The following is a 16,154-nucleotide window of genomic DNA, read 5'->3' on the forward strand; positions in this document are numbered from 1 at the left end:
TGGGATGTGCAGATTAGGGTGGATTGGCCATGCTAAATTATCCCTTAGTGCCCAGGTATGTGCAGATTAGGGTGGATTGGCCATGCTAAATTGTCCCGTAGTGGCCAGGGATGTGCAGATTAGGGTGGATTGGCCATGCTAAATTATCCCTTAGTGCCCAGGTATGTGCAGATTAGGGTGGATTGGCCATGCTAAATTGTCCCGTAGTGCCCAGGCATGTGCAGGTTAGGGTGGATTGGCCATGCTAAATTGTCCCATAGTGCCCAGGGATGTGCAGGTTAGGGTGGATTGACCATGCTAAATTTTTCCATAGTGCCCAGGGATGTGCAGGTTAGGGTGGATTGGCCATGCTAAATTGTCCCGTAGTGGCCAGGGATTTGAAGGTTAGGGTGGATTGGCCATGCTAAATTGTCCCATAGTGCCCAGGGATGTGCAGGTTAGGGTGGATTGACCATGCTAAATTTTTCCATAGTGCCCAGGGATGTGCAGGTTAGGGTGGATTGGCCATGCTAAATTGTCCCGTAGTGGCCAGGGATTTGAAGGTTAGGGTGGATTGGCCATGCTAAAGTGACCCATAGTGTCCAGGGATGTGCAGGTTAGGGTGGATTGGCCATGCTAAATTGTCCCATCGTGGCCAGGGATGTTCAGGTTAGGGTGGGGTGGACATGCTAAATTGTCCCATAGTGCCCAGGGATGTGCAGGTTAGGGTGGATTGGCCATGCTAAATTGTCCCGTAGGGCCCAGGGACATGTAGATTAGGGTGGCTTGACCATGCTAAATTATCCCGTAGTGCCCAGGGATGTGCAGGTTTGGGTGGATTGGCTATGCTAAATTGTCCCGTCGGGCCCAAGGATGTTTAGATTAGTGTGGATTGACCATGCTAAATTGTCCCATAGTGGCCAGGGATGTGCAGGTTAGGGTGGATGGGCCATGCTAAATTGTCCCGTAGGGCCCAGGGATGTTTAGATTAGTGTGGATTGACCATGCTAAATTGTCCCATAGTGGCCAGGGATGTGCAGGTTAGGGCGGATTGGCCATGCTAAATTGTCCCATAGTGTCCAGGGATGTGCAGGTTAGGGTGGATTGGCCATGCTAAATTGTCCCATAGTGCCCAGGGATGTGCAGGTTAGGTTGGATTGGCCATGCTAAATTGTCCCGCAGTGTTCAGGGATGTTCAGTTTAGGGTGGATTGGTGATGTTAAATTGTCCCGTAGTGCCCAGGGATGTGCAGGTTAGGGTGGATTGGCTGTGCTAAATTGTCCCATAGTATCCAGGGATGTGCAGGTTAGGTTGGATTGGCCATGCTAAATTGTCCCGTAGGGCACAGGGACATGTAGATTAGGGTGGATTGGCCATGCTAAATTATCCCGTAGTGCCAAAGGATGTGCAGGTTAGGGTGGATTGGCCATGCTAAATTGTCCCGTAGTGCCCAGCTATGTGCAGGTTTGGGTGGATTGGCCATGCTAAATTGTCCCGTAGGGCCCAGGGATGTTTAGATTAGTGTGGATTGACCATGCTAAATTGTCCCATAGTGTCCAGGGATGTGCAGGTTAGGGCGGATTGGCCATGCTAAATTGTCCCATAGTGTCCAGGGATGTGCAGGTTAGGGTGGATTGGCCATGCTAAATTGTCCCACAGTGCCCAGGGATGTGCAGGTTAGGGTGAATTGGCCATGCTAAATTGTCCCGTAGGGCCCTGGGACGTGTAGATTAAGGTGGATTGGCCATGCTAAATTGTCCCATAGTGGCAAGGGATGTGCATGTTTGGGTGGATTGGCAATGCTAAATTGTCCCATATTGCCCAGGGATGTGCAGGTTAGGGTGGATTGGCCATGCTAAATTGTTCCATAGTGCTCAGGGATGTGCAGGTTAGGATGGATTGGCCATACTAAATTGTCCCGTAGGGCCCAGGGATGTGTAGATTAGGGTGGATTGGCCATGCTAAATTGTCCCATAGTGGCCAGGGGTGTGAAGGTTAGGGTGGATTGGCCATGCTAAATTGTCCCATAGTGTCCAGGGATGTGCAAGTTAGGGTGGATTGGCCGTGCTAAATTGTCCCACAGTGCCCAGGGATGTGCAGGTTAGGGTGGATTGGCCATGCTAAATTGTCCCATAGTGTCCTGGAATGTGCAGGTTAGGGGGGATTGGCCATGCTAAATTGTCCCATAGTGCCCAGAGATGTGCAGGTTAGGGTGGATTGGCCATGCTAAATTGTCCCATAGTGCCCAGGGATGTGCAGGTTAGGGTGGATTGGCCATGCTAAATTGTCCCATAGTGCCCTGGGATGTGCAGGTTAGGGTGGATTGGCCATGCTAAATTGTCCCATAGTGTCCAGGGATGTGCAGGTTAGGGTGGATTGGCCATGCTAAATTGTCCCATAGTGTCCAGGGATGTGCAGGTTAGGGTGGATTGGCCATGCTAAATTGTCCCATAGTGTCCAGGGATGTGCAGGTTAGGGTGGATTGGCCATGCTAAATTGTCCCATAGTGTCCAGGGATGTGCAGGTTAGGGTGGATTGGCCATGCTAAATTGTCCCATAGTGTCCAGGGATGTGCAGGTTAGGGTGAGTTGGCCACCCCTACCAACACCCCTCCCCTCCACACACACACACACACACGCACACAAAACTCCCCCCCCCACACACACCACCCCTCCCCCACACACACACTCTCACACATACACCCCCCACACACGTACTAATCTCCCATTTGGACATCATGGATCAGGTCTGTGTCCTTTCTGGTGGAACGCCAGCAGGTGGCGGTGTTGATACAGGGCTATGGGGAGCGAGCGGGGACAGTGGGATTAGTTTGGGGATTGATACAGGGCTATGGGGAGCGAGCGGGGACAGTGGGATTAGTTTGGGGATTGATACAGGGCTATGGGGAGAGAGCGGGGCAGTGGGATTAGTTTGGGGATTGATACAGGGCTATGGGGAGCGAGCGGGGACAGTGGGATTAGTTTGGGGATTGATACAGGGCTATGGGGAGAGCGCGGGGGGCAGTGGGATTAGTTTGGGGATTGATACAGGGCTATGGGGAGAGAGCGGGGCAGTGGGATTAGTTTGGGATTGATACAGGGCTATGGGGAGAGAGCGGGGCAGTGGGATTAGTTTGGGGATTGATACAGGGCTACGGGGAGAGAGCGGGGCAGTGGGATTAGTTTGGGGATTGATAAAGGCTATGGGGAGCGAGCGGGGACAGTGGGATTAGTTTGGGGATTGATACAGGGCTATGGGGAGAGCGCGGGGGGCAGTGGGATTAGTTTGGGGATTGATACAGGGCTATGGGGAGAGAGCGGGGCAGTGGGATTAGTTTGGGATTGATACAGGGCTATGGGGAGAGAGCTGGGCAGTGGGATTAGTTTGGGGATTGATACAGGGCTACGGGGAGAGAGCGGGGCAGTGGGATTAGTTTGGGGATTGATACAGGGCTATGGGGAGAGAGCTGGGCAGTGGGATTAGTTTGGGGATTGATACAGGTCTATGGGGAGAGAGCGGGGCAGTGGGATTAGTTTGGGGATTGATACAGGGCTACGGGGAGAGAGCGGGGAGCAGTGGGATTAGTTTGGGGATTGATACAGGGCTATGGGGAGAGAGCAGGAGGGCAGTGGGATTAGTTTGGGGATTGATACAGGGCTATGGGGAGAGAGCGGGGGCAGTGGGATTAGTTTGGGGATTGATACAGGGTTATGGGGAGAGAGCAGGAGGGCAGTGGGATTAGTTTGGGGATTGATACAGGGCTATGGGGAGAGAGCGGGGGCAGTGGGATTAGTTTGGGGATTGATACAGGGCTACGGGGAGAGAGCGGGGCAGTGGGATTAGTTTGGGGATTGATACAGGGTTATGGGGAGAGAGCAGGAGGGCAGTGGGATTAGTTTGGGGATTGATACAGGGCTATGGGGAGAGAGCGGGGCAGTGGGATTAGTTTGGGATTGATACAGGGCTATGGGGAGAGAGCGGGGTCAGTGGGATTAGTTTGGGGATTGATACAGGGCTATGGGGAGAGAGCTGGGCAGTGGGATTAGTTTGGGGATTGATACAGGTCTATGGGGAGAGAGCGGGGCCATGGGATTAGTTTGGGGATTGATACAGGGCTATGGGGAGAGACCTGGGCAGTGGGATTAGTTTGGGGATTGATACAGGGCTATGGGGAGAGAGCGGGGGCAGTGGGATTAGTTTGGGGATTGATACAGGGCTATTGGGGGAGACCGGCGGAGATTGCAATGGAAATTCCAGGAGATTACTGGAGACAGGAATCTCCCTCGTTGTCTGTGAATAAATGACTGAAAGTTGTACGATCTCTGGCAGTCATTGTATTTTTTTAATTAATCTCTTTTTCCTCTGAAATTTTACAGCAACTTTAACAAATTAGGTTTTACAATTGTTTAAAACAAGACATTTTCAATAAAATTCTTTGCTCTTACAAAAAAAGCACATTTAAAATACAGAACATAATCATGGTGTGTGTGTGAGAGAGAGAGGGAGTGTGTGAGTGTGTGTGTATACATGTGTGAGAGTGTTATAGTGTGTGTATGAATGAGTGTGTGATAGTGTGTGTTTGTGTGTGTGGTAGTGAATGTGTGTGTCTGTGCGTGTGTGAGTCTGTGTATGAGAGTGTATGTGTGTGCGACAGTGCGTGAGAGTATGATCATGTGTGTTTGTGAGTGAGTGTGTGTGAGAGAGAGAGCGTGTGTGTGTGGGTGAGTGTGAGTGTGTGTGTATAAGTGTGTGTGTGTGACAGTGAGTGTGTGAGATAGTGTCTGTGTGTGTGAGTGAGTGTGAGTGTTTTTGTCTGTGTGTGTGTAGGAGTGTGTTTGTGTGTGTGTGAGAGAGTGTGGGTGTGCGTTTGTGTGTGCTCGTGAGCATATAAGTGTGTGTGTGTGAGAGTGTTTGTAAGTGTGCGTATGAGTGAGCGAGTGTGTGTGTGAGAGTGAGTGTGTGTGTAAGTGTGTATTTGAGAGTGTGTGTAAGTGTGTGTGTGTGTATGAGTGAGCGAGTGTGTGTGTGATAGTGAGTGTGTGTGTAAGTGTGTATTTGAGAGTGTGTGTAAGTGTGTGTGTAAGTGTGGTGAGAGTGAGTGTGTGAGTGTAAGTGTGTGTGAGTGTGTGTGTGTAAGTGTGTATTTGAGAGTGTAAGTGTGTGTGTGGGAGAATGAGTGAGTGTGTGTGTGTGAGTGTGTGTGTGTGTGTGAGTGAGCGAGTGTAGTGTGAGTGTGAGTGTGCGCGTGTGTGTGTGTTTCACTTTTCCAATGAACCGTAACCTCCAGCCGTTGGGCTTGAACTTGGCGCTGTGTCCCAGACAGTCCCTGCAGGGACGGGGTTGGGGGTGGGATGTTGGCAGGGGGAAGTTTCTGGAGGGATAGGGGAGTCCCTCTCTCTCTCTCGCTGCGGTCCCCCGGGCTCCTATGCAGACAAATCACTGACCACATCGCGGTTCAGCTTCACATCTGAGAGCGGGGGCTGGGGGCTTCTCTCTCTCCCTCGCCCTTGAAATCCCTCCCCATGCCCCTGAGGCTGCACCTCCTAACCCCTGCCCCGCATCCTCAGAAACCCCCTCCCTCCATCTCCTCACGACTTCCAACACCCCCTCCCCACCACCCCCCCAACAACCCTCCTTCCCCCACCCCCACCTCCAAAATCTTTGGCATTTGTGAACTGAAAATCCTTTTCTTGCCGGGAAACATTGGAACGAATCCAAAAAAGCCTCCCCCACCCCCATCCCCCACTCCTGGAGGCGCTGCAGTCCCGGCCTCCAGCCACTGGTGGCGCTGGCAGTGGATATGGAGCAGATGTGTGTGTGTGAGACGTGACTGTTGACATAGGAAAGCCCCATTGTAAATGGGTTGGCGGGGTTTTTGGGGAGGGGGACGGAGACGGCCGTAGTGGGACCCAGATAACGTCCCTCGGTGTGGGGTGGGGGTGGGGAGAGACCCCCGGTTTGAGTCCTGCCTGACTCGAACGATTGGATTAATAAATAAAACAAAATGGTTTGTGAGGAGGGGGTGAGGGTGTGCGTGATGAACGCGGGGCGTTCCCCCTCCGAAACCACCCTCCCCCTCCCCCCTCAACTGCTGCCCACCCCCACCCCAGACAAACTTGGTCCTGAGTCAGACACGGACTTTTAACAGTGATCAGACCTTAAAATTCCTGCACTGCAGGACACCTTGTTTAATAGACCACCAACTCTAAATAATTGGGTCAAGGTTTAAAATAACGTGTGGGGAGGGTGGGAAACAAGAGAAACGGGCGGTTTTCCAAATGATAATCCAGTGAGGGGACTGTTTCAAGGCTCCCCTCCCACCCACCTCGACCCCCAACCCAACCCACACACTCTCTCTCTCCCTCACACAAGTCCCCTCCTGAAGATGGGGGGAGGTCACTTTAAATATGCCCCTCCCCCCCACCTCAGCCAAGGGGGTGGGTGGCGCAGGGAGGTAAAGGGGTGTCGGGTTGAGGGTGGGGGGGGGGGCCGCATTTCAGAGTTCAATAGTACAGGTCATCGTCATCCTCCTCGTCTTCCTCGGCCAGTTCCTCATCGTTGGAGGCCACGCCCGTTCCGGACGGCCCATCGCCTTCCGGAATGTTCTGTGTCTCCTCGGGTCCTGCAGCAAGGGGGAGAGGCCAAAGGGCTTCGAGTGAGAGTCGGGATTTCCAGAGGGAGGGGAGAGGGGAGGGAGATCTCTCATCCATCGCAGAACCACTCCCTCACTCCCTCAGGTCTGACCCTCCGACAGTGCCCACTCCCTCAGCGCTGACCCTCCAACAGCACCCATTCCCTCAGCACTGACCCTCCGACAGTGCCCATTCCCTCAGCACTGACCCTCCGACAGTGCCCATTCCCTCAGCACTGACCCTCCGACAGTGCCCATTCCCTCAGCACTGACCCTCCGACAGCGCCTACTCCCTCAGCACTGACCCTCCGACAGTGCCCATTCCCTCAGCACTGACCCTCCGACAGCGCCCACTCCCTCAGCACTGACCCTCCGACAGTGCCCATTCCCTCAGCACTGACCCTCCGACAGCGCCCACTCCCTCAGCACTGACCCTCCAACAGCGCCCATTCCCTCAGCACTGACCCTCCGACAGTGCCCATTCCCTCAGCGCTGAACCTCCCACAGTGCCCGCTCGCTCAGCACTGACCCTCCGACAGCGCCCACTCCCTCAGCGCTGAACCTCCCACAGCACCCACTCCCTCAGCACTGACCATCTGACAGCGCCCGCTCCCTCAGCACTGACCCTCCGACAGTGCTTGCTCCCTCAGAGCTGACCCTCCAACAGTGCCCGCTCCCTCAGCACTGACCCTCCGACAGCACCCACTCTCTCAGCACTGACCCTCCGACAGTGCCCACTCCCTCAGCACTGACCCTCCGACAGTGCCCACTCCCTCAGCACTGACCCTCCGACAGCGCCAGCTCCCTCAGCACTGACCCTCCGACAGCACCCACTCTCTCAGCACTGACCCTCCGACAGCGCCCGCTCCCTCAGCACTGACCCTCCGACAGCGCCCGCTCCCTCAGCGCTGACCCATCTCTGTGTGCAGTGTTCCCAGGGGAAGGTGCGGTGTGTGGGTGGTGGGTGGGTTTGGGATGGGGGTGATCGCCCTGCCCTTACCTGAGGTTTCCTCACCCTCCGACTGGGACCCGGCCTCCTCCTCGTCCTCCTCCTCGACCCGGTATTCCTGGTGCGGGGTGAGGGTACCCTCCCGCACGGTCCCACTCTCTGCCCCTTCACACCGGGAGAGCTCGAGCTCTGGCCTTTCCTGGCCATTCAGCCCCTCTCTGGGCTCACCAACGAAGTCCGGGCTAACCTGGAGGCAACTCGCATCCATGCTTCTGCGACGCTGCTCGGAACTCTAACGAAAATACCGAGGGGAAAACGCTGATCATTAACGGGAATACCGAGGGGGAAACGCTGATCATTAACGGGAATACCGAGGGAAACACTGATCATTAACGGGAACACGGAGGGGGAAACGCTGATCATTAACGGGAACACGGAGGGGGAACGCTGATCATTAACGGGAACACGGAGGGAAACGTAAATCATTAACGGGAACACGGAGAGGAACACTGATCATTAACGGGAACACGGAGGGGAACGCTGATCATTAACGGGAACACGGAGGGGGAACGCTGATCATTAACGGGAACACGGAGAGGGAAACACTGATCATTAACGGGAACACGGAGAGGGAAACGCTGATCATTAACGGGAACACGGAGAGGGAACGCTGATCATTAACGGGAACACGGAGAGGGAACGCTGATCATTAACGGGAACACGGAGAGGGAAACGCTGATCATTAACGGGAACACGGAGAGGGAACGCTGATCATTAACGGGAACACGGAGAGGGAAACGCTGATCATTAACGGAACACGGAGAGGGAAACGCTGATCATTAACGGGAACACGGAGGGGGAAACGCTGATCATTAACGGGAACACGGAGGGAAACGTTGATCATTAATGGGAACACGGAGGGAAACGCTGATCATTAACGGGAACACGGAGGGGGAAATGCTGATCATTAATGGGAACACGGAGGGGGGAACGCTGATCATTAACGGGAACACGGAGGGAAACGCTGATCATTAACGGGAACACGGAGAGGGAAACGCTGATCATTAACGAGAACACGGAGGGGGAAACACTGATCATTAACGGGAACACGGAGAGGGAAAAGCTGATCATTAACGGGAACACGGAGGGAAACGCTGATCATTAACGGGAACACGGAGAGGGAAACGCTGATCATTAACGGGAACACGGAGAGGGAACGCTGATCATTAACGGGAACACGGAGGGGAACACTGATCATTAACGGGAACACGGAGGGAAATGCTGATCATTAACGGGAACACGGAGAGGGAAACGCTGATCATTAACGGGAACACGGAGGGAAACGCTGATCATTAACGGGAACACGGAGAGGGAAACGCTGATCATTAACGGGAACACGGAGGGAAACGCTGATCATTAACGGGAACACGGAGAGGGAAACGCTGATCATTAATGGGAACACGGAGAGGAAACACTGATCATTAACGGGAACACGGAGGGTAACGCTGATCATTAACGGGAACACGGAGGGGGAAACGCTGATCATTAACGGGAACACGGAGGGTAACGCTGATCATTAACGGGAACACGGAGGGGGAAACGCTCATCATTAACGGGAACACGGAGAGGGAAACGCTGATCATTAACGGGAACACGGAGGGAAACACTGATCATTAACGGGAACACGGAGGGAAACGCTGATCATTAACGGGAACACGGAGTGGGAAACGCTGATCATTAACGGGAACACGGAGGGAAACGCTGATCATTAACGGGAACACGGAGTGGGAAACGCTGATCATTAACGGGAACACGGAGAGGGAAACGCTGATCATTAACGGGAACACGGAGGGAAACACTGATCATTAACGGGAACACGGAGTGGGAAACGCTCATCATTAACGGGAACACGGAGGGAAACGCTGATCATTAACGGGAACACGGAGGGGGAACACTGATCATTAACGGGAACACGGAGAGGGAAACGCTGATCATTAACGGGAACACGGAGGGGAAACACTGATCATTAACGGGAACACGGAGGGAAACGCTGATCATTAACGGGAACACGGAGGGGAACACTGATCATTAACGGGAACACGGAGGGAAATGCTGATCATTAACGGGAACACGGAGGGGGAAACGCTGATCATTAACGGGAACACGGAGGGTAACGCTGATCATTAACGGGAACACGGAGAGGGAAACGCTGATCATTAACGGGAACACGGAGAGGGAAACGCTGATCATTAACGGGAACACGGAGGGAAACGCTGATCATTAACGGGAACACGGAGGGGGAAACGCTCATCATTAACGGGAACACGGAGTGGGAAACGCTGATCATTAACGGGAACACAGAGGGAAACGCTGATCATTAACGGGAACACGGAGAGGGAACGCTGATCATTAACGGGAACACGGAGGGGGAACACTGATCATTAACGGGAACACGGAGGGGGAACACTGATCATTAACGGGAACACGGAGGGGAAACGCTGATCATTAACGGGAACACGGAGGGGGAACGCTGATCATTAACGGGAACACGGAGAGGGAAACGCTGATCATTAACGGGAACACGGAGGGGGAACGCTGATCATTAACGGGAACACGGAGGGGGAAACGCTGATCATTAACGGGAATACGGAGGAGGGAACGCTGATCATTAACGGGAACATGGAGGGAAACGCTGATCATTAACGGGAACACGGAGGGGGAACACTGATCATTAACGGGAACACGGAGAGGGAAACGCTGATCATTAACGGGAACACGGAGGGGAAACGCTGATCATTAACGGGAACACGGAGAGGGAAACGCTGATCATTAACGGGAACACGGAGAGGGAACGCTGATCATTAACGGGAACACGGAGTGGGAAATGCTGATCATTAACGGGAACACGGAGGGAAACGCTGATCATTAACGGGAACACGGAGAGGGAACGCTGATCATTAACGGGAACACGGAGGGACACGCTGATCATTAACGGGAACACGGAGAGGGAAACACTGATCATTAACGGGAACACGGAGAGGGAAACGCTGATCATTAACGGGAACACGGAGAGGGAACACTGATCATTAACGGGAACACGGAGGGGGAACACTGATCATTAACGGGAACACGGAGAGGGAACGCTGATCATTAACGGGAACACGGAGAGGGAAACACTGATCATTAACGGGAACACGGAGGGAAACGCTGATCATTAACGGGAACACGGAGGGAAACGCTGGTCATTGACGGGAACATGGAGGGAAACGCTGATCATTAACGGGAACACGGAGAGGGAACGCTGATCATTAACGGGAACACGGAGAGGGAAACGCTGATCATTAACGGGAACACGGAGGGGGAACACTGATCATTAACGGGAACACGGAGGGAAACGCTGATCATTAACGGGAACACGGAGGGAAACGCTGATCATTAACGGGAACATGTAGAGGGAAACGCTGATCATTAACGGGAACACGGAGAGGGAACGCTGATCATTAACGGGAACACGGAGGAGGGAACGCTGATCATTAACGGGAACACGGAGAGGGGGAAACGCTGATCATTAACGGGAACACGGAGAGGAAAACGCTGATCATTAACGGGAATACCGAGGGAAACACTGATCATTAACGGGAACACGGAGGGAAACGCTGATCATTAACGGGAACACGGAGAGGGAACGCTGAGCATTAACGGGAACACGGAGGGAAACACTGATCATTAACGGGAACACGGAGAGGAAACACTGATCATTAACGGGAACACGGAGGGGGAAACACTGATCATTAACGGGAACACGGAGGGTAACGCTGATCATTAACGGGAACACGGAGAGGAAACGCTGATCATTAACGGGAACACGGAGAGGGGGAAACGCTGATCATTAACGGGAACACGGAGGGGAACGCTGATCATTAACGGGAACACGGAGAGGAAACACTGATCATTAACGGGAACACGGAGAGGGAAACGCTGATCATTAACGGGAACACGGAGAGGGAACGCTGATCATTAACGGGAACACGGAGGGAAACGCTGGTCATTAACGGGAACACGGAGGGGGAACGCTGATCATTAACGGGAACACGGAGAGGGAAACGCTGATCATTAATGGGAACACGGAGGGGGAAACACTGATCATTAACGGGAACACGGAGAGGGAAACGCTGATCATTAACGGGAACACGGAGTGGGAAATGCTGATCATTAACGGGAACACGGAGGGAAACGCTGATCATTAACGGGAACACGGAGTGGGAAACGCTGATCATTAACGGGAACACGGAGGGGAACACTGATCATTAACGGGAACACGGAGGAAAATGCTGATCATTAACGGGAACACGGAGAGGGAAACGCTGATCATTAACGGGAACACGGAGGGAAACGCTGATCATTAACGGGAACACGGAGAGGGAAAAGCTGATCATTAACGGGAACACGGAGGGGGAAACGCTGATCATTAACGGGAACACGGAGAGGGAACGCTGATCATTAATGGGAACACGGAGAGGGAAACGCTGATCATTAATGGGAACACGGAGGGGGAAACACTGATCATTAACGGGAACACGGAGGGAAACGCTGATCATTAACGGGAACACGGAGAGGGAACGCTGATCATTAATGGGAACACGGAGGGTAACGCTGATCATTAACGGGAACACGGAGGGGGAAACGCTGATCAATAACGGGAACACGGAGGGTAACGCTGATCATTAACGGGAACACGGAGGGGGAAACGCTCATCATTAACGGGAACACGGAGAGGGAAACGCTGATCATTAACGGGAACACGGAGAGGGAAACGCTGATCATTAACGGGAACACGGAGAGGAAACACTGATCATTAACGGGAACACGGAGGGGGAAACGCTCATCATTAACGGGAACACGGAGAGGGAAACGCTAATCATTAACGGGAACACGGAGAGGGAACGCTGATCATTAACGGGAACACGGAGGGAAACGCTGATCATTAACGGGAACACGGAGGAGGGAACGCTGATCATTAACGGGAACACGGAGAGGGAAACACTGATCATTAACGGGAACACGGAGAGGGAACGCTGATCATTAACGGGAACACGGAGGGGAACGCTGATCATTAACGGGAACACGGAGGAGGGAACGCTGATCATTAACGGGAACACGGAGAGGGAAACACTGATCATTAACGGGAACACGGAGAGGAAACACTGATCATTAACGGGAACACGGAGAGGAAACGCTGATCATTAACGGGAACACGGAGGAGGGAACGCTGATCATTAACGGGAACACGGAGAGGGAAACACTGATCATTAACGGGAACACGGATCGCCGGTCCTGGGTGGAGGGTCGGGAAGGTGGACAGTGAGTCAGGGAGGGGGAGAGAGGGGGTTGAGGTGGAAAGAGGGGACAGTGGGGGGAGGGGGAGCGAGGGGAATGAGGGGGAAGGAGGGGACGGGGAGGGGGAGCGAGAGGGAGGGAGGAGTGAGGGCGCAGGGAGGGGAGGTAGTGTGGGGGTGTGGAGCGGAGAGTGGAGTGAGGGTGAGGGGGAAGTGAGAGGGTGCCGTTGGGGGGGGGCGGGGTGTGTGGCAGGAATGAGTGGAGGGAGGGGAGGGAAGAGTGAGAGGGAGGGGGGAAGTGAGGGGCATGTGGGGGGAATGAGGAGGAGAGGAATGGAGCGTGAGGGGGAGGGAGAGGAGGGAGAAGTGAGGGAGGGGAGGGGTGAGTACAGGGGAGGGAGAAGGGCGGGGGTGGAGGGAGTGAGAGGGTAAGAGTGAGGTTGGGAGTGAAGGCGGAGTGGGGGGTGCAGAGGGGTGGGTGAGGGAGGGGGAGGGAAATGGGGACGGCCTGCATTGAGGGGAGTGTCTTCTTCCCCCTCCCCCCCTCCAACACTGCAGCCCAGTCCCCTCCTCCTTGTTCCCCAGTCACCTCCCTCCTCTCCCCTCCCCAACCCCCCCAGGCCCCCACCTGTGTCGGGCTCAGTCCGGTGAACTGGGCCGAGGGCAGGCTGAGCTGCCGCGTGTGGGCCTTGCGCCGCCCCCTGCGCAGCTGGGCCTGGGCCTGGGCCTGGGCCTGGTCCTGGGCCTGGGCCTGGTCCTGGGCCTGGGCTGGAGCCGGGGCCTGGCGGCTGAGCTCTTCCAGCTGGCCCCGCAGCTGGGCCTGGCTCCTGTGGGCCTCGTGCAGCCTGGCCTCCAGGGCCCGCAGCTCCTGGGTTTTCTCCTCGCAGCTTCGGCGGCACCGCTGGAACTCCTCCTGCAGAAGGCCGTGCTGCCTCCTCAGGCCCACCAGCTCCTCCCGCTGCTGCTCCGCGCTGCGCAGCCTCTCCTGGTCGCCCAGCGGGCCCTCGCCCCGGGAGCTCTGGCGACACAGTCGCTCCCTCTGCTCTCCCAGCTGCTGCCGCTGGGACTCCAGCACCGAGTCCTGCTTGACCACGATGGCCTGGGGTCGGGGAGTCAGGGGGTGGGTGGGAGGGGGTAACAGACACAGAGAGAGAGAGAGAGAGAGAGAGACGGTGAGAGATCAGGGGTCACAGAGACACATACACAGCACCAGCTCAATGGTTCACCCCCTCCCCCACAGACTGAGCGTTACTGACCCTAACCCCAGCAACCCCACCACAGGACCCCTCAGGTTATCTCCTGCTCTTGACCTCTGAACCTTGGATTAGACTCTAACCCTTGACCCTTTACCTCTTCTGTGCCCCTGAACCTTGGATTAGATGCTAACCCTTGACCCTTCACCTTTTCTGTGCCCCCAAACCTTAGATTAGACTCTAACCCTTGACCTCTTCTATGCCGCCTGAACTTTGGATTAGTCTCTAACCCTTGACCCTTTACCTCTTCTGTGCCCCTGAACCTTGGATTATACGCTAACCCTTGACCCTTACACCTTTTCTGTGCCCCCTGAACCTTGGATTAGACTCTTAACCCTTGACCCTTCACCTTTTCTGTGCCCCCAAACCTTAGATTAAACTCTAACCCTTGACCTCTTCTATGCCGCCTGAACTTTGGATTAGTCTCTAACCCTTGACCCTTTACCTCTTCTGTGCCCCTGAACCTTGGATTATACGCTAACCCTTGACCCTTACACCTTTTCTGTGCCCCCTGAACCTTGGATTAGGTGCTAACCCTTGACCCTTCACCTTTTCTGTGCCCCCTGAACCTTGGATTAGACTCTTAACCCTTGACCCTTCACCTTTTCTGTGCCCCCTGAACCTTGGACTAGACTCTAACCGTTGACCCTTCACCTTTTCTGTGCCCCCCGAACCTTGGATTAGACTCTAACCCTTGACCTCCTCTATGCCACCTGAACCTTGGATTAGTCTCTAACCCTTGACCCTTCACCTCTTCTGTGCCCCCTGAACCTTGGATGAGATTACAACCAACAACCTTTCACCTCTTCGGAACCCTGAACCTTGCATTCGACCCTAACCCTTGACATGTCACCTCCTCCAACCCCTAATCTTTGGATTAGACTCTAACCCTTGACCTTTCACCTCTTTCAACCCGTGAACATTGGACTGGACTCCAAACCCTGAACCTTAGACGAGACTCCACCTTCTCTGACACCTGAACCTTGCACGAGACTCTAACCCTTTAACCTTCACCTCTGCAGGCACTTTGACCTACGTTAAAACATTAATCGTGACCCTTTATTTCCACCATTAGGCATTGGAATGGAGGTTAAAACACGAGCCAATGAACAGAAATGTAATGGATCCATCTCCATATGGGAACATCAGATTGGCAGAGGAAGGGACCACAGAGGGTATTTGGGTCAGTTTCCTGGAATAGCATTGAATTCAGACAGTGCGGAAGCAGGCCATTCGGCCCAATGAGTCCATACCGGCCCTCTGAAAAGCATACCACCCAGACCAACCCCCTAAACTATCGCTGTAAACCTGCATTTCCCATGGCCAATCCACCCTAACCTGCACATCCCTGGGCACTATGGGACAATTTCCCATGGCCAATCCACCCTAACCTGCACACCCCTGGGCACTATGGGACAATTTCCCATGGCCAATCCACCCTAACCTGTGCATCTTTGGACCATGGGAGGAAACCGTAGCACCCAGAGGAAACCCATGCAGACCCCCACGGTGGTGGGAGGGGGTGGAGAATGTGCAAACTCCACAACAGTCGCCCGAGGTTGGAGTCAATCCTGGGTCCCTGGCGCCATGAGGCAGCGGCTCTGACCACAGCCACCGTGTTGTCTCCAGTTGGCTGTGCATTTTGGCAGGAGGAGTGGAGGAGGTGAATATTATTTCAATGGAGAAGGACTGTGGAAAGTCAAGGATTCGGGAATCGCCGTTTCCAGGGAAAACTGTCATGGCAAGCCAAATCCAAATTCTGCAGATACAATATCGCACCTTCCAAACCTCCTCGCTCTGGGGGGGGGGGGGCATCGAGCGAGGGGCAGCGGATACATGGGGAAAACAGGTTCCCCGCCAATACCCCTCCCCCAACACCGTCCCGGAATATATATCGGCCATTCCTTCGGGGTCAGAATAATGGAATGTCCTCCCTAACAGGGCACTGTATCCATACACCACACCGGGGCAGGGCAACTGAAGCATTTCAAGATGGTGGCTCACCT

The 16,154-nt window shown here is 54.2% G+C and overlaps 1 protein-coding gene across 1 annotated transcript in view; it reads right to left on the bottom strand.

The window, feature by feature from the left end:
• Positions 1–5,630: 5,630 nt before the first annotated feature.
• Positions 5,631–16,154, bottom strand: part of LOC132814273 (rho guanine nucleotide exchange factor 2-like) — a 112,076-nt gene continuing 101,552 nt past the window's right edge. The window contains exons 20-22 of the mRNA XM_060823458.1: positions 13,524–13,994; positions 7,611–7,851; positions 5,631–6,601 (exon numbers count right to left, since the gene is read on the bottom strand). Coding sequence (XP_060679441.1) covers positions 6,483–6,601; positions 7,611–7,851; positions 13,524–13,994 — 831 coding nt within the window. The 3' untranslated portion in view covers positions 5,631–6,482. The remainder of the gene's footprint in view (positions 6,602–7,610; positions 7,852–13,523; positions 13,995–16,154) is intronic.

Source organism: Hemiscyllium ocellatum, unplaced genomic scaffold (assembly GCF_020745735.1).
Source record: "Hemiscyllium ocellatum isolate sHemOce1 unplaced genomic scaffold, sHemOce1.pat.X.cur. scaffold_779_pat_ctg1, whole genome shotgun sequence".
NCBI lineage: Eukaryota > Metazoa > Chordata > Chondrichthyes > Orectolobiformes > Hemiscylliidae > Hemiscyllium > Hemiscyllium ocellatum.